The sequence below is a fragment of the Peromyscus californicus genome, unplaced genomic scaffold (assembly GCF_007827085.1).
Source record: "Peromyscus californicus insignis strain IS unplaced genomic scaffold, ASM782708v3 Scaffold_6__1_contigs__length_162567912, whole genome shotgun sequence".
NCBI classification, from domain to species: Eukaryota; Metazoa; Chordata; class Mammalia; order Rodentia; family Cricetidae; genus Peromyscus; species Peromyscus californicus.
Genome location: NW_026294584.1, coordinates 45,973,364 through 45,992,623, shown reverse-complemented (window position 1 = coordinate 45,992,623; position 19,260 = coordinate 45,973,364). Strand labels below are relative to the sequence as shown.

Here is a 19,260-nt window from a genome sequence, read left to right as displayed (position 1 = left end):
ATACAAACAAATAAATGAAGACTGAGCAGTATTTTCAGCCTACTCCCTTGTCCACTTCACTTAATTGTGAGCATTGTTTTCTAAAGAACTGATACTTCTTACAGCATGTTTCTGAATATTAATAAAGTGTTTTATTATGTGACCACTGTTTTTCTAGCTTGCCATGCCCATGTTTGGGGGTGCTTAATTTGCCAGTGATTTTCATTGTTTTATGTGTAAAGTACATACAGTTTTACTTTGTTGTGTAGATCTTTCTTTGCCATCAGCTTCATGTTCCCCAGAGAGAGAATTAATAGGTATTTAGGTTGGCTATGAAAATGAAATTTTAAAATATATGGTTTATCAACATCAATTTTACTTTACGCTTTTGTCTCCTTATCCATCATCATCTATGATTTTAGCATTGTTTAAAGGCAATGAAAGAGATGGAAATTAATTCTTGTTATTGTCAAATCAAATTCATTTACAGTAAATAAGTAAGCATTGGCCATTAGAAGCTAAAATACTAATGTAATTGGACGGACCTACATCCCCATCCAAGGCACATTACAAATTCTTTTTAACTAATCTTTTCTGTGGGTTTAAAAAATTGCCATTCATAGCATGTTGGCATTCTGAAAAATACATGGCTTAAAACAGCCTCCTGCAAAATACAGTGCTGGCTTGCTGAGATATCATACAATGCCTGCCAGTCAGGGTTTTTAAAGTAAATGCCCACAGTTCTTCAGTCAAGAATTTTGTTGTCATGTTAGTGTGATGATGTTTGTCTTTGACCTTCGAATACACTATATTCAATGCATTTCCTCTTCAAGAGAAATCTTACTGGTAACTTAGAAATAAATTAAGTCGCAAAGGATAGCTGGTAACTTAGAAATAAATTAAGTCGCAAAGGATAGCACCAGGGAAAACCAATGTTCTCTGAACTGTCTCTTTCATTAGAATTAATCTGGTGTACTTCTTATGAAGCTCATGTTTTTCTACCCATATAAGCTGATATCAAAACACATTATTCTATGTTTTATTTCATACACCCCCAGCCCCCCAACACTGGCATGACTGGAGAGTATTTTACATGTAGTAATTTACACTATTATTATTTCACAGCTGTGTTTCAGCTGCACCTGAGTGTAAGTCTGAGTATTTCATCTTTTATAGACTTTTATGTTTTATATGTAATGCCTTATTAGATTAACTTCTTCCTGTTAAATTCTCTATAAGCTATGAAACTGGGATAAAATATATTAAAACCATCATGAAGTGTTAGAACATGAAGTCAGATCCTATTCGTCTGGATTAACAAATTTACAGTCTGTCACAAAATTAGAGAAAATTTATGTTTACTTACACAAACAGGATGGGGCGTGGGGCATGGAGAGCTGGGGGAGATTTTTGTAAGAAACTCTCCTTAGAGAAAACCTTAAATGACTTAGTAAATTATTTTATGAAATCATCATGTATGTTGGAAGTTATTATTTGTAGAGAATCAGTTGGTATTCTAATTATTAGTGCAGTTCCCAAAGGGACTTGACCTGATAACACTCTTAATGACTGAATCTGATTGCCAAAGGTACTTAAAAAGAATTCTAAATGCATTTCTATTCAAGTATCCTATATGTTTGAATGATAGGAACACTAATTATTTTAGGTGTTTATTGAGAAACAATTTCTTTTTTCTCCTCCTCCTCCTCGTCCTTCTTCTTCTCTCATATATTACAACACAATCACAGTTTCCCCTCCTTCTCTTCCAGCCTTCCCTCCACCCCCGCCCCCAATCCCCACTCTCTCCCAGACCCATGCCTCCTCTGTTTCCCCTCAGAAAAGAACAGGCCCAAACACGGCATAATAAGCTACACTACGACCAAGTACATACCATCACATCAAGGCTGGATGAGGCAGCCTAGTAGGAGGAGAAGGGTTCCATAAGTAGGCCAAAGAGTCAGCAAGCACTTTTCAGAGTACCATAAGAATACAGGCTACTCAGCCATACCATATATGGAGAAACAGTTTCTTACTAGGCCTTTTACTTCCTTAATTTCAAAAGGAAATCTCTGTGAATTATTAGGAGTTCTTTTAGGGTGAGCAATTGCAATTTCCTTTCTCATTTCCTTGAATATCAAATAGTGTCCCATTGAAGGGCTTGGTGTGAATTCTGATGCATCATCTATGAAGCATTCAATTTTAGTTGGCCAACATTTATTTGATGTGGCTAGTTTTGATGGAAAATGTGTCAGATAGAAATAAGTCTGTGCTTGGGAGATCGTTCTAGAAGGCAGTGATCTGAGAATGCTTGTGAATGGTTGGTGCTGAAAGCCTTCCAGCAGACTGGCTCATCTCCCTGGCTTCTTGAATCCTTGTGATACCTTCACAGCCACCAGGGCTTATCTTTAGGCTGCAATTTTATCCATCTTCTCCATTACCATTGAATTGCTAATGGTACCATTGCCCTTCTAGGATACAGCTTGTGGCATCAGGAGAGAAACAAATGACAGTTTGATTGGTTAGTAGTAGTAGATACTGTAAGAAAATTCAAAATACTCTCTGTAAGTGGGATTGGGCAAATTTGTTTTTTGTAAGTATGGAGGTTGAGGAAGCCGAAAGGAGAAGATAGTGTTGGGGATGGACATCTTGATGTCATCGCCCAATTTTTATCTTTCTATATTTTGAAATTTTATTTTGTGTGTATGGGTGTTCTACCTTCATGTATTTGTCTGTACACCATGTACATGCTTGATTCTCTTGGAGGCCAGAAGAGGTATGGGAACCCCTGAAACTGGAGTTAAAGATGGTTGTGAGCTGCTCTGTGGGTGCTGGATTCAACCTGGATCCTCCACAAGAGCAACAAGTGGTCTTAACTACTGGGCCAGCTTTCAACCTTATCGGTATTTTTTATGGATTGTTTGTCATGTAAACCATAAAGAACCTAGGTTTCCTGTGTTTTCTTTTTCTTTCTTCCTTTGACATTTTTTAATCAGGTGAATATTTTAGTTGAGAACAGTAGTTCTCAGGGGCAGGCACTGCAGTGCTTGAGGTGTGTTGGTGAGTTATGAGACTGGGATGGGGAGCCACTGGTGCTCAGTGGCAGGCAGAGTCTAGATGTTCCGCAATACCAGGGGGTAGTTCACAAGGAATTGTCTTGCGCCCTCAGGTTCTGATTGTCTCATCAGTTCATGCCATTGAAAACCTAGTTCATGCCATTCAAAACCCCAGGCTAGAACCTAGTTGTTTCATCTATAAACAGAAAGTAGCTTTATATGGTTTTAAAGTATCCTGAATTTTCCCAAAATACAATTTACATGTGGAACTAGCTATTGCTTTTGCCTTTGTGGTGATTTAACAATCAACTCAAGATTCAAACGATTTCCTTACATCTTTTGGAGTATGTGTAGCTGAATATTTATATAGTGAGATGTCATTGCCTTGTAAGTTTGTTTCTTTTACTTGTTTTTAATTATGTTTTGGGCATTTTATGAAAATTTTGTGTTGGATTATTACCTGTTTCTCTTCAGGACCATAGTCATAAACTGTTTCTGTCTAGAAAACAGCTGGAAGCTGAGATGAGCGCAGTGGTAGAGTGCTTACTTTGCATCATAGGGCTTGGGTTCAATCTCAGTCCAAAAAAAAAAAAAAATAGACCAGTGGAATTGGGTCTTGAGTCTGATGAAGGTGCCAGCCAGTGGCCTGAAGAGAAGTGACATTTTTATTATTTTTGAGACAGGGTCTCATGGAGCTTAGACTGACCTCAAACTTGGTATATAACTGAGGATGACCTTGACATTCAGATCCTCCTAGCCCCACTGAGAGCTAGGATTTAATAATGTGTTACACTAAACTTGGTTTTCCATGGTGCTAAGGTTGGAACCTAGGACTTCATACATGTTAGGCAGCTACTCTACTCACTGAGCCACACCCCAGTCCTTCATTGCTGTTTTATATAGTGCTTGCAGTTCCACAGGATTGACACTCCTACCTTACACAGCACTTGAAGTTATACAAATGAAATGCTTATTAACAGTAAGAAGAAATGCCGTCTCTTTTCTCCATTTAACATCAGGATTAAGGGGATTGGTGAGTCATTATGAATCTCCTCATAATAAATGATTTTTCTTTTACTGTGATCTTCTTTTCAGCCTACTTTTATTGTAGATAATTTATTTTACTTTTAGAAAAAGGCCACTACATTCTTAGCTTTAAATGAAAGACTGTGCTTTGGTCTTGAAATCCCTCTGTAGTCCTGTGTTTTAGACAGGTCAGCTTCAACGATCTGAGCCACTGAGCTTCCACTCTGCTTCACAAGGAATGACTTTGTTTTATTAAAGATTATGATTGCGTATGAATACATCGGAATGGTGTTTTCTGAATGTTAAGTGGAGATTTGTTACTTTAGTTGAAAGGGAACAACAAAACCGTAGTTATTATAATCTGACTTTGAGGAGGCTGATCTAATGATCAGAATCTTATTCAAATAAAAAATAAACTCGAGATATTGCACTGTCACTTAATGAAATACACACTAATACGCTGCCTTGGTATTTTAATATAGTTGAACTATCATAAGTAAAATAAGAATTAAGTGTGGGTGTAAAATGTAAATTTCTTAAAATAAACTGAAATGTTTCAGGAGACACTTGCACTGTTTTTACTGCCTGGTAATGGTCCAACACCTAAAGCCAAGGACTCTTGTCTCCTTCCTCACATGAGGTATTATACTTAAGTCCTGAATTAAGATGAAGTTAGTTGGCTTTTTCTCCCTGGCATCAAATGTTGGATTAGAAGACAGATTTTATTTGCATACTTTTGGGGCTTTTGCTTTCCTTGCACTTTGATTAACTACAAAGATAAATGTAAACTGTCCCATAGAAAATGGTGCTGGGCAGAGCTTAGAGTTAAATAGTAGCTTAGTGGAATTCAGGAATTTAGCTAGTGTGTTGTAGATACTGGGGATTAAGTGTACACCTTTCTGGCATACACACTAGTTCATGACAGTAAGATGAGGACTGGTTAATGATGGTCAGTACTGGATGGGGTTTGACGTGCTACTTACCAAAGCGGTTACGTAAGTAAGGGCATTATTGTCTTGGTTAAATTTTGTTTTAGCATGTGACGATGGGCATGTCCATTCTGTTTCACTGCTATCAAGTAGACTTGAGGAGCAAAGGGCTATGAAGCCTACACCAGGATAGTCATTATGAAAATGGACTATAGTGTATAAATGCTAATTGGGCTGTGTTGTTGTATGCTGAGCAGTCTATTCTCTATATGTTCCCTAAATTTATTTTGAGAAATAATAACTATCATTCAGCAGTATCTTATAGCTGAGTAATATATTATTATGTCTGCCTTTCAAAGATGTACAGATTTCCAGTATTTGCAAAAATTCTCTTTTATTTATATTTCCCCACCCTTTCTTGTTTCCTTTCTAAACTTGTTGCCCAGCAGTCTGTATTTGTTGCCTCTCTTACTATCCTCCCACCGGTTCCTAATACACACATGACCAGATTTCCACATGCTCCACGGAATGAGAGGTAATTTGTAAGCCACACTGCCAGGTCTTCCTCTGGTACTCAAGGTAGACATTAATTCACTAAGCCTGGACTTGGCCTCATAGTCTGCCTCCACACAGCACCCCAGGCGGCTGCCAGTTGATGGGAATCGGCATGGGATGCAATCTGTTTATCATTTCAGCATGCACTATCTTGGTTCAGATCCTTTCCATGCCATTCTTCTTTGTCTCTAATGATGCTTTTCTTTCATTTCCCCTTCTATGAATTTTTAAGTCTGCTCCTTGGTCTTTTACCCTTCTCTCTTTAATATGATTTCCTCCATCCGGGGAGAATTCTCTGAGCTCAGAGCTGTAATAATCATTCCCAGACCTGCATTTTCACCCAAGTCTCACATAAGATCTGAGTTTCAGGTCCAGATATCTAATTGCCTACAGCTCCATGTAGTGCTTGTTTCATTACTTTTGGTTGAATGTGTCTGGAACTGAGCTCATTATCTTTCTTTCTCCAAGGATCTCTCCTCTTTACTTAATTGACCATCATGGGTATTAATTCCTTGGCTGTCTGTGCCTCTGCCACTTTTCTCTTTCATCTTGCCATCTCAGGTGATGTTTTTCATGGAGAAAGACTTCACCCTCACTGCTAGTCTCCACTGCCAGTGGTTCTCCACTTTCAGTCCCATCCCCAGGACAATGGGAGCTCTTGTAAGTGCACACAGTTGGGCCCCATCCCCTGAGGTTTTGCTTCTGTAGGTTTCTAATAGTCCCCGGTGGTGGTGCTGATGTGTGGGGCCTCACATTGAGAAGTACTCAGTGTTTTATATTTTCTCTTCCTAGCTGGTCTGCAAACTTTTACTAGATCAAATGCCTGTTAGCACCTTAATTCTTTCTATTATTCCCAGGTTTTACAACCCCAGAGTCCTGCTTCTGAACATTCACAGATTTCCTGCCTGGTTTCCAAAGCTTCCTCAGTGCAGCATACTTTACTCTTCCATTCTACTTCTCACAAACACGTTTTGTTTTCCTTTTCATTTTTGTATTAATTTAAGTCCTTGCCCAAGCCCCACCTCCTCAGTGATAGTGTACCTTAGGATGTTACCTTTCTTCTAGAGTCCAGTTAACGGTCTTATTATTCATTATCTCCTTAATGGTAGGGGCTATTTTATGTGTTCATCTCTTGAACCTGAGCATGGGATTAAGTTGAAATAGATTTATCGTATGCTGAATTTATTTCCCTAGTTAAGATATACCTAGTGGTCCTTGATTTGGGGTGAAGGGAGTGAAACCAAAGAATGTTAACTCATGCAGTCCATCAGAGAACAGAAAACCGGGTGCAAATGTTGAAACAGAAAGCTTTTAGCCAGTGCAGAAAAACTTAATACATGTACTCCTTTGTGACTAGTAGGGTGTTGGTGTTTTTGGATGGTTATGGATTTTCTGTAAGGGAGGGTGTTGTGGAATATTAGTTTAAGATGTGTTACATTCGTTTATGCTGTGGAATATTTGTTTAATGATGCAAAGATGTGTTGCTTTTTTATGGCGCATTTATTTAACACTGTAAAGCTGTATTACTTTGCTTGACTAAAACACATGATTGGTCTAATAAAGAGATGAATGGCCAATAGCCAGGTAGGAGAGGGATAGGCGGGGCTGCCTGGCAGAGAGAATGAATAGGAGGAGAAATCTAGTCTTGAGAGAAGAGAGAGGAGGAGGATCGAGAAAAGGAGGAGAGGAGGATGCCAGGGGCCAGCCACCCAGCCACACAACCAGCCATGGAGTAAGACAAGAAAGATATATAGAATTAAGAAAGATAAAAAGCCCAGAGGCAAAACTTAGAAGAAGAGAAACAGGATAATTTAAGTTAGACAAGCTGGCTAGAAACAAGCCAAGCTAAGAATACATAAGTAAGAATAAGTTTCCATGTATTTATTTGGGAACTGTGTGGCAGGCCCATAAAGAGTCAAAACAAAACAAAACAAAACAAACAAACAAAACCCAACTATAGAAGGGTCCAGGAGCAGAAAACTGGTGTGGAAAGTTGGGGTGCTGGGATTGGTTTGGAAGCTTTTTTGAGAGGGATCCTTTGTCTTCCCTATGTGATGCCAGAGTGTCATGCTTTTTTTGAGGTGGATGTTCAACTCCACAAATTGATCTGTAGATGTATGTCTAGCAAAGCCTGCAAAATGTTCTTTCCCCTGTCTTAAAGCCTGTATATATTTTAGTGCTTCATTCCCTGAGAGATAATTTCTGTGAGTGAATAACTTGTCACTTTAAGAACAATTGGCAGCATGTTGTTCATTTCAGTGGACTTTCTAGATGATAATGTGGAGGCTAAAGCTGGAATTTAGTCCATTGGTCTTTGTTGTGGGATATTTATACACTGTGAAGATGTATTGCTGTGATTGGTGTAATAAAGTACTGAATGGCCATTAGCTAGGCAGGGAGGATACGCGGGACTTCTAGGGGGAGAAAGAGGAGGAGGAATCTAGTCAAGCCAATTAGCCAGGAGTTGCCAGCTAAACTCGGAGGAAGCTTAATTTAAGTTATAAGAACTAGTTAGGAACAAGCCTAAGCTATTGACCAAGCTTTCATAATTAGTAAGACATCTCCATATCATTATTTGGTAACTGGCTGGTGCCCCAAAGAAAGACTCACAACAGGTCTTTTGCTTAACACAATTACAGAGGAGGGCAAGATATTGGAAACTGCTAATTTGGGTCCTAATTTTATAGGTGCTACAGCTGTGGCCTGAAGCAATGTAAATCTCTGAGCAAAATCAAAGCTAGGGAAAGCTAGGACCAGACTTTCATTTCCAGTCTGGTCTTGTTCTGAAGAAATAAACCAGAGACTATTTGAATTAAGTGGAAACAGGGTTTGTGTGGTTTTTTTCACTTCGTTTGGGATTGGGGAGTTAATGCTGTTTAATTTATATTTGTATCCCCAGTGAACAAAATATATCCATTTTTGAAACAAACAAAAATTAAGCTATGCATCAAAAAGCAATATCCAGGGGTAATTATTATTTTTTAATTTAAATTATAGATCTTATTTTCCTAGAGGCTTTGTGAGATCTTGCAACTATTATTCAAGATATTAAGACATGAAATACTAGATGTATCTGCTTCTCAATACTGGTTTTACAGATTGTCTGCTTATGAATGTGAAAACTGTAGGCTATGAATTACGAACTTGTCTGTTGCTATTCAGCTTCTGCAGCCCAGTATTGATGTGTGTTTTCACAAAGAATGGAGTGTGGAGCTGGTTTGTGAGTGCTTATCTCGAAGCAGACAATGAAATGGGCATTATTTGCATATTATGCCATTCAATTTAGAAGTTTACAAAGGTGTATAAATCCTGATGTAGGAATGACACTACAAAATAGACCATTAACTTGGTGCCTAAATGTTTAGGTTGCCAAAGTCTTTGTTGAACTGTGCCTTCTGATACAATGTTTACGATTATAAATGTGCAGTTAGGAACTTTCATTCTCTCTTCATAATTTCAAAGTGTTACTAGGCACAGTTATCCTGTTAACTATATAGACAGGTTCAGTTTTTTTGAAGCAGTCTTAAGATACATTTCCTGTATGAGATTGTGATGTTTTGTTAATTGTCCATTGAACATATTATTTTTGGATGTGTATTTTTGTGTGTTTAAATAAATTGATCTTCCAGGTAGATTGTGTCATAGATGACAAACTGTTACATATTTATTTACCTCTGAGATCTATCCTAGTCACCAAAGCCTGCACCTGTTAGGTGATGTGGCTGAGGACAAGGTTTATGCTGCAGCACATACATGCAAGGGCTGTTGAGCTAATACACTGTGTTGTATTTCATTGATTGCATGGGTGCTTCCATTAGTACTTTTAAAAATAAGTTCTCTTCATATTAATGAATTTATTGCCATCTTACGATTAATGACTCTTTCTGTGGAGTTTGAAATGTAATTTGAGTGTATCTTTTGCTGCAGGCTGTAGCTCAAGTGTCTAAATCCAGAGAAGTCAGAATTCTGTAACTCTGCTTATTTTAAACAGTAACACATTTTCTCCATATAGCACAGGGTCATAGTTTCTCTCAATGTTTATCACAGAAAATAATAGGTTTTCTATGCTTGGACATGATGTGTATCTGCAAACTAAAGCCCAAAAGGGAGGTTGAGGGAAGGGGCAGTCCCAAAGGAATTGGTCTTTTCTAAGTAGCCAGCTTAACTTTTATTAAGAAATTTATTAGAGATTAAGAAATACTGTAGCAAATGTGCAAGCATTAAGCAAAGAAACTGTAAAGGTGGGAAAAGTTGCACAGAAAGCTGGTGTCTGGCCCCACTCACCCCTTCCTTGGTTTTTCGAGACAGGGTTTCTCTGTGTAGTCCTGACTGTCCTGGAACTCGCTTTGTAGACTAGGCTGGCCTTGAGCTCAGAGATCCGCCTTCCTGTGGTATGTCTCTCGAGATCTGAGACTTTTCTGTAAATCTAGAATTGTGTTTTTTGCCTTCTGCTTTCCCCACAGATGAGTATATAAGACCGTCCATCTTTTGGAGGTGGATAAATCTAACTCCAAGGATAACTAAATCCACTCAGGGATTTATTGTAAAGTTGTCCTCATCACTGCTCGATGGTTTAATCAGTTTCTCTGGAAACACAGAAATTCAGCATGAGTCAGATGATGCAGAGGATCTGAATTGATGTATGCTTCATTTCTCTAGGGTGTGACCATGGTACTCACAGTTCCAAAGACTACTCAGAATAGAGTACAATTAGGTTAGCCATCTTGGAACTTCTTTGCTTGATCCTAAACACACATTTATAGCCTAGAAATTTAGCTGAGAAGAGAATTACAGGATTCCCAGGCATTTGGACTATCCAAAACTCCTATTTGGTTAAAACAAGCAAGCAAATAAAAATTTGTTAGGAGTCATGAGCTGTTTTTAATCAAGAATTATTTTCAAGTAAGAGGTTTAAGGTCACACTCTATATAACCAAGCAGCAGCAGTTCTCAGTTTTTTTTCTTACATTTTAAGCTCAGTGTCCTATTTTCTATAACTATTTTACAGAACGTGTTAGTGTTCATTAAAACGTATTCACTATTGAGAACTTCCAGTGATTTCTGAGACTTTACCAAGGTACTGGGTATATGTTTTCGAAGAAAACATCCCTAAGCTTTAACACATTCTAAAGGGAATGTGTGAATTCCAGTGAACTTGAAACAGCATGTGTAGCTCTCTGTGGCAAGTCTCCTTTAGACGGCATGAGCTGTTCTCATCTCTGAAACCTTACCAACTCCTCCTACAGGGCTGCTTGGGAGCTCACAGTGCTAATGGGCAAAGTTGCCTTGCCTCTTTTTTTTTTTTTTTCAGCGGCCGGTCCTGAAACCCTGACCTTTTAGTTTAATAACAGTTGTAGTTGAGAAAATGTTCTGATCTGGAGAGTTGGAGAAGTTTCCAGAAAGGCCATTTTAAATAGCAGGCGCTGAGTACTGTATCTTTTTCTTCTGGGCGCTTTGGATCTGACCTATCAGAAGAAATACATTGTTGTTTTCTGTATTCTATTGATTTAAAAACAAATAACATGAAGTTTAGGTTTGCTCAGGAGCTGTTACCACACCAGCTTATTTTCTGCCTGTGCTTCTATCACTGTTGTAGAGTCTCAGTTCTTTATGCCAGGTCATGAGTTACCTTAGTCATTTTAAAATCGGAGCCCAGCTTAGGTAATTACTTTTCCAGTGTGACCCTGAGACCAAAAGTTAGGAATTATTTCCTATCCTGTTTCTTGGAAATAGCTAGGACATTAGATAGCTGCGTTTTGTTGCCTTTACCAGAAGTGATGTCTTCTAGAGTGTTCTTACCCCTTTTGTTGTTGGTACTTTCTGTTTCTATTTCCCCTCCCCTGTGGCCTGCCTAGATTATGCCACCTTTAATCCATTTGTTCCTGCTTCTTGCCTCACAACAGGCAGTGGGGGCTGAGTAGGACAGACAGAGAGTATTGGGGGAAAAAACCAGCCCTCTAGTCTGCCTTTCCCTTTCCCCGCAGCACTTTGCCTGCACAGTCTTAGCTGCATGGCCTTGTTGTCCTCCACCCACCTGGGCACCATTTGGTAATGCCACTTCATTGCTCTAGCTGATCACATTGCTGCTCATTTTGGCCTTTCTCCTGGAAGGAAGCCCCAGTGTCACAGACAAGAAATGAGTTATGAAGATGTGTCATTGCATTGAGTGAAAGGAGTCAGATGCAGAAAGACAGACACTGCATGATTCTCTCTTACTTGTGGTACCCAGAAGCAGAGAGCAGAAGTTCTGGAGGGTGGGCATTGGGAGACGGTGGATATAGGTTGCTCTGGATGAGGAAGTTCTGGGCAGACAGACTATGCAGCATGGAGACTTTATTTATATATTTTATTTTGTACTTGAGATTTGGTAAGGCCAGACTTTACTTCACACATACACACAATCAACTGTGTGTGGTGGCTAATGTGTTTTTGATTGTAGCAGTCATTACACTATTTACATGACTATAAAATGATCACATTGAATATATACTTTTTATTTTGTCATTTATACCCCAGTAAAGTTAGAAAAATACCCCAATAAACCAAAAATAATGTGAGACTTTGCTTAGCTCACGTTGAAAACTCATCTCAGTGACTCATATTTAGGCTTGGCACACTGAGGTCTTCCAGAGGCTTCCTTTTAATTGATGAGTTGAGTTTCGATGGAGAATCTTAGCAAATCTTACCTGAGAAAAGTGTTCTACTGTGATTTGAATTCCCCTCGGAGAAGTGACTTTGCATCTTTAGTGTGGGAGGCCAGCTCCCATCTTTTACAGGGTTTCTATTAGGAGGAGAGAGGAATAAGAACCGTTTTAGATAGAAAGATAGTGGATGAGACAGACAGAAACACAGGATAGCTTCGGGAGGACCTGGGTCAATACACAACAGCCCCTTCAGTTTCTTCTAAAGGGCTTTTTATAACAATACCAAGGGGAGGGACAAAAGACCTCCCCCTTGCTAGATCAAAGCATCTTGCACAGCCAAGTGCAGACCCTTCCAAACAACTGCTCAAGTCATCCCCTTATGTAACCCTGCTGGGTAAAGCAAGCTCATATTTCACTAGGAAACCTCTGTGGGCTCCCACACTTTAGAATGACAGTGTGTTAGTCACCCTGATCTGCCAGACTTCAGGATGCATTTAGATCAGGTAGTACTACTTAGATGTGCTTGTGGTGGCGCTAAATCTAACCTGAGAGGGGTTTATCTCACATTGTTTTGCTTTTCCGAGAAGTTGGCCATGTTGATCACCCCTGTATGGAGCACAGTTAAGAACTTTAGGGCTGGCAGATTCATCCACAAGGCTTGTGTTTGGATGAGGAAGCCAAAAGTCAAAGAGATTAATTATTTCCTTATCCAAAGTCTAGCTAATAGAAAAACAGACTTAATCAGACTCCCTTTTTGAGCTATTACTGCCTGCAATTTCTCTGCTATTATTTTTATTATTTAAAACTCTTCAACAAGCAAAAAAAAAAAAATCTTAAGATTTACCTGGATGCAAGAGTAATTCTTTATCTTAAACATACTTTTCTGGTGTGTGTGTAACCTTTTCAAAGTTGAGGCTGTCTTTTTCATGGTATCACTCTGAAGTCTGGAGAAACAGAACAGAGATAGGGCAGAGATGGAAACAACCCTTAGAGAACAGCCCCAAGGAAACAGCTGCTGGCATGTAGGGACTACAGGCTGCCGCTGTTCCCTTTGCTTGTCCCATGTTTTATATTGTACTTCTTATTGAGGTATATTTATCATTTAAAGTGAACAGTTCAGTTGTTTTTTAGCTTATGTATAGGTTTGTGTGCAGTCATCAAGCAGTCTAATTTAGAACATTTTCAGTATTTTAGGGAGTAACCTCTAGATTTTTGTGGTGACACAAACTGGTTCTTGAGAGTCTGAGGGAGCAGGAATGTGAATTTGAGGCCAGCTTGACCTACGTAGCAATGATCTGTTTTTTAAAAACCCAAAGGGAACCAGTATACACCAAGCCCTTCCCACCCCAAACACATCAACCAACCAACCAACCAACCAACCAACCAACCAACCAACCAGTCAGACGGACAAAATTAACTACAAAGGGCATATGCACACACATTCACACATATCAACACTACCAAAAGCAGTGGAAGATAACCTGTGCCCACTAGCTGTCATTTTTCTTTTCCCCCTTTCTCCCATCCAGGCAGCCATCAGCCAGCTTCCTGGCATACTTATGTGCAGAAGCATACGATATATAACAATATATAACCTTTGTGTCTGAGTTCTTTCACACACATCTTTGTTTTAGCATGTAACTGGACTTTATTCCTTTTTATACAATTACGTGAATAGATATGCCATATTTTGGTTACCTGTTTATTAGTTGATGTGCATTTTGATCATCTCTACTTTGGGATATTAAAAATAATTGTTAGGCATTTTCATAAACAAATTTTTGTATGGGTAGATATTTTCAGTTCTCTTGAGCATATATAGTACTTGAGAATTCACCTGTTGGGTCAAATTTTGGATTTTAGGAAACTATCAACTTGCTTATCCAGGTAGTGTTGCCATTTACACTCCCTAGTGATGCCATTTATATGTCCATCCATAATGCATGAAGGGTTGGGTTTCTCTACCACTTTTCACTCTTTGCCTTTTTGATTGCAGAGGGTGTGTGCATCATTGTGGTTTTTACTTGTATATTTCCAGTGACTGATGATGAACAGTATTCTATATGCTTTTGGCTTTGCTTATCTTCTTTTAAGCAGTGCCTTTTTATATTCTTTGTTGGTGTTACATTTTTCTCATTTGGCTATGAGTTCTTTATATATCATATTCTTTGGGTACAAGCCCTTGTTAACTCTGATTGGCTCTCCCCCCTCCCCCTTTCCGTGACTCCTCTTTTCTTTCCTTGCTGATGTTCTTTGTGCTGTCATTGTTTTCTTACACTCTAGAGCCCAGGGGAAACAGCTTTCCTTTTATACTCAGTCACTCTTACTGCTTAGTGTCAGCTACGTATTTCAAAAAGGTGTTTGGACCACATTGTAAGTAAAATTTTGTATATGCCCTGAGACAAGGTGTATCTCTCTTATGTCTGGGTCACCAAATAATGTATACAAGTAGCAGGCAGACACAGACTGTCTGGTCTTGCATTTCAGAGGTGGAACTATTAGGAAGAACACTAGGTTCTCTGTTTTCCTAGACCCTCCCAATGGTTCTGGTGCTTTTCACTCATAATTTGAGTTAGTGGCTTTCTAATGAAGAAGAGATGGTTTTGCTTATTTCTTATGGAAAACTCTTAAAGTAGTCTGTAAAACTTGTCCATTATTTACTGTTATAGCTGTAAGAATCTTTACAAGACATATTGTATACAGTCTTTTAATTGGAAAGGCCAGATGTTGCCAATCAAGTCTCCAGGTATTTAGTAAGCTCCAGCTGTGTGCTCAGTACTGCTCTCTGTCTCTCTCCAGTTGTTGGCACTTGAGTTTGAATGACATATATTCCAGAAAATATGGTTTCTAAATTCCCAAAAGTCATAAATGTCTTTTTCATAAATTATGGAAAAATGAACATAAATATAAATATTCCATGCTCGGTAATAAATATTTGTGTAATTATTTAATTAAGAAGCATTTGGCATCACTTTCCTGCCTGAAGTCCTTGACAGTCTCACCTCCCTTACAGGCCTTATCAGACTTTAACTTTAAAGGCCTTGCACTTAATGGCTTACTCCCCACTGGGCAGTAAGCAGTTCCTCGAGTTTACTCTACATTTTGGCAGGTGTGGAAAGTTCTTGGTCACCAGGGTCTCTGGATGAAATCACTCCTGAAGGGCACTGATTGGTCCTTTCTGCAGTGCTCAGGGCCTTCCAAGGAGGCACTGACCACCTGGCACAGTTTTGCGTTCAGATGCATCTTAGCCATCTTTTCTTGTTTCTGTTTTTAGTGAGCCCCTTGTTTCATCTCCTTCTACTCTTTGTTGTAGTTTCTGATGAAGAATTGAAAAGAAGAGTAGCTGAGGAGCTGGCATTAGAGCAAGCCAAGAAGGAATCAGAAAACCAGAGACGGTGAGTTCCATGGAACCACAGGTTTGCCTAGACTTGTAATATGTAGTAGTTTTAACAGACTTATTTATTTTACTTTATGTGTATGAGTGCCTTGCTTTCATGTATGTCTATGTATTACCTGTTTTCCTGATGCCTGTGGAGGTCAGAACAGGGCACTGGATCCCCTGAAACTGAAGTACAGACAGTTGTGAGTCAACATGTGGGTGACTCTCCAAGCACAACAAATGTTCTGAACTGCTCATTGTAGAGAACAAAACAAAACAACAACAGTACTTTATTTTTGTATGGCAGAACTCCAAAATGTGCTGAATATACGAACTTTGCTGTTTTCCTTTGGGGTTGTGCTTGGTAGAGCCCTAAATTTTTCATATCTTTAAAGAATTATATTGTTACATGTTCTTTGTTTTTTCAGTATATGGAAAGTAGTTTCTGAGGATTCCCTAAGAATATCTAAATCTCTAAAAGAATATGATTAAGATTGAAAATTGAATTGCCTATTACTGTATATTAAAATGGATACTATTATAGGTAATTATGAATATCATATGTCACATATAGTGCTTGGATTAACAAATAGCACTAATTAGTGATATACCCACTTAAAAAATTGAGATGTCATGGAAATTTGCATAGCTGAAAATGAAACTCCTCTATAACTCTGTCTTACAGAAATAACCACTCTTTCCTATCTTATTATACATTTTTTCATATGTAGATACTCCTATTTTATTGTGGCCATTATCAACACTATCAGGAATAATAGCTAGAAGAACACTCATTGAAGTAATAGAATCGAAATCTGGAAGCAGTCTAAGACCATCCTGGGGGAAGTGATGCATGAATCATGGTATAGGCCTTCAGTGAAACACTAGACAGTCATGTAGATCCCTGTTTGCTTTTTCAAATAATTTGTAAGAATCATAGACTAGGGGGGAACAGGTAAGAGAAACAGTATGCAAAACAGCACTGATACTATATACACACACATTTATTTTGAAAAAGCACTACTCTTTAAAAATCTAAAGTATGTACTTATTCATAGAAGTGTGCAAATATGTTTTAACCCAAGAGTCAAGTGCTTCCTATCTGTGCAGGTTCTGAAAGTTGCACAGACTATAGAGCATCGTGGTTATGTGTTATTTTTCTACTATGAGCAGCAGACACATGTCTACATGGAGCAGGAGCTTAGAATCTAGTTGTAGTTCATTTGATAAGGCTAATAGAAGGAAGCTTTGAGTTGGAATGGAGTCCTCATTGGCCAGAGGCCTATGATTTAACTTCTCTGGTCCTTCATCCCCCAGCTGATGAGTTTGAACTTGGAGTGTATCCATACAAAATATAGAAAAGAATATAAGCTGTCCATTAAGTGCACCATTTTCGCAGGAAATTGATAAAGACTTAAGAAAGCTGAGATTTAATTAGCACTGCCAGAAGGGTCTGTGTCTATATAGTAGTTTCCTATGGGACACTTTATAATTATTCAGTTGGTTAGGTGATGGAGTATATATAATTAGATAGTGAAGTTTAAGTATTAAAAAAAGTCATATCAGTTTCATTAAGAAGTAAATAAAAGCAGCACATTGTGGTAGCATTTCTTATAGCTGGCTTGAAATTGTATTTTCTTTAATTAAATTTTATTTTCATAAGGATTTTTTTGGGGGGTTAAATTTATGTTTACTTTGCTACCTATATTTCAGGAGTCTTTTGTCTTCCTTTATTCTCATGTGGTGCAGGCTTTTTGTCCGAGTCATTCACTACGGTTGTATGTGTGCATTTCCCTTCATTATTTGACTCCTATGTGCTCTGCTCTGGCCCATGAAAGGGAAATGGCAGATGAGATGAATAAAAGGTGCTGGCGAGGGCCACTTTCATATCTCATGTGGAATGGGGTTGGCACCTGGCTGTAGCCTGGACAAATGGCTATTGATAAAGGGTTTATTTTCTGTCACCTCTGCAGAGAGCAGAGGGTAGAACAGCTCTTACATTATTTTTTTCTTTTTAAAAATGTTTTGTTTGAAGCCTTCTTCATGACAACCTCCAGCTGCCAAATCTTAGCAAAAAGTGTGTGTTCTCCTATCTGACTTGGGGAAGAATCAATAACTTTCTTTTCCCTCCTTCCTTTTTTTTTTCCACCAGAGAAGAAACTTTAGCTCCACCATTAAGAAAGTTTTCAGTCCGGTCTTTTAAAAGCAGCATCTTGGAGTGACAGCACATTGATGCATTGTCATCTGTTGCCTAAATTTGAATAAAGGCTTGTGAGCATTTCTTCAGAATGGTTCTCTATGCCATGGCATTGTCACCTGCACAAGTCCTGCTGACCAGAATGAGTAAAGAGAGCTGAACCTAGGCGCACAGATGAGTAAAGAGAGCTGAACCTAGGCGCACAGATGAGTAAAGAGATCTGAACCTAGGTGCACAGATGAATAAAGAGAGCTGAACCTAGGTGCACAGATGAGTAAAGAGAGCTAAGCCTAGGCACACAGATGAGTAAAGAGAGCTGAACCTAGGCGCACAGATGAGTAAAGAGATCTGAACCTAGGCACACAGATGAGTAAAGAGAGCTGAACCTAGGCGCACAGATGAGTAAAGAGAGCTGAACCTAGGTGCACAGATGAGTAAAGAGAGCTGAACCTAGGCGCACAGATGAGTAAAGAGATCTGAACCTAGGCGCACAGATGAGTAAAGAGAGCTGAACCTAGGCGCACAGATGAGTAAAGAGATCTGAACCTAGGCGCACAGATGAGTAAAGAGATCTGAACCTAGGCACACAGATGAGTAAAGAGAGCTGAACCTAGGCGCACAGATGAGTAAAGAGATCTGAACCTAGGCACACAGATGAGTAAAGAGAGCTGAACCTAGGCACACAGATGAGTAAAGAGAGCTGAACCTAGGTGCACAGATGAGTAAATTTCAAATACACCTGTTTGAAGAGGACTTTGGAATCAATTTCCATTGTGATGTTTCCCTTCATAGAATTATTATTGTAACTTTCCATACTAGTTTTTAATGGATGCAAAGCATTGGATGTTGTAGTGGATTGCCTTGTAATGTTTCCATGGACATGCACAGTGTGTATTGTTCAGTCATGGTATACCCTGCTTTCTTCTCAAGTACTTCCTATTTCTGTGAGGTGAAAATGGTCAACTTTTTTTTTTTAAGTGCAGCCTTTTCCTTGGGCAATTTTTAAAGCTCATTCAAAACCAGAGGCAAGCTGGGTGGCGGTAGCTCACGCCTTTAACCCCAGCACTTGGGAGGCAGAGCCAGGTGGATCTCTGTGAGTTCGAGGCCAGCCTGGTCTACAGAGCAAGATTCAGGACAGGCACCAAAACTACACAGAGAACCCTGTCTTGAAAACCAAAACAAAACAAACAAACCAAACCAGAGGCAAATACAGGAGCCTCAGCTTGCAATTCCTGCTATGGCAGGTGCAGAGTGCTGAAGAGAGGCAGGAAAAATGTCATGGGCTGTGGACACTGTGGCAGAGAAGCATCCCGGAATGTCTTCTATCAGACAGCTTACCTTAGGACCTTGTCCCAGGGAGATTTCTTTGGACTGAACGATCCAACTTGAACTCTGGTTAACTTAGGAAGCCTGTTTGATAGTTCAAAATGGAAGCCTGAAGAACCATTGGCTAGGAAAGATTGGAACTGGTTAATACTGCAGTAGAAAGGAAGCCATTG

At 39.1% G+C, this 19,260-nt stretch overlaps 1 protein-coding gene across 2 annotated transcripts in view; it reads left to right on the top strand.

Moving 5' to 3' along the window:
* Chchd3 (coiled-coil-helix-coiled-coil-helix domain containing 3) overlaps nt 1–19,260 on the top strand; it is a 281,829-nt gene that overhangs the window by 41,177 nt on the left and 221,392 nt on the right. For both annotated transcript variants that reach the window (XM_052720434.1, XM_052720433.1), the window contains exon 3: nt 15,499–15,580. In XM_052720434.1, coding sequence (XP_052576394.1) covers nt 15,499–15,580 — 82 coding nt within the window. The remainder of the gene's footprint in view (nt 1–15,498; nt 15,581–19,260) is intronic.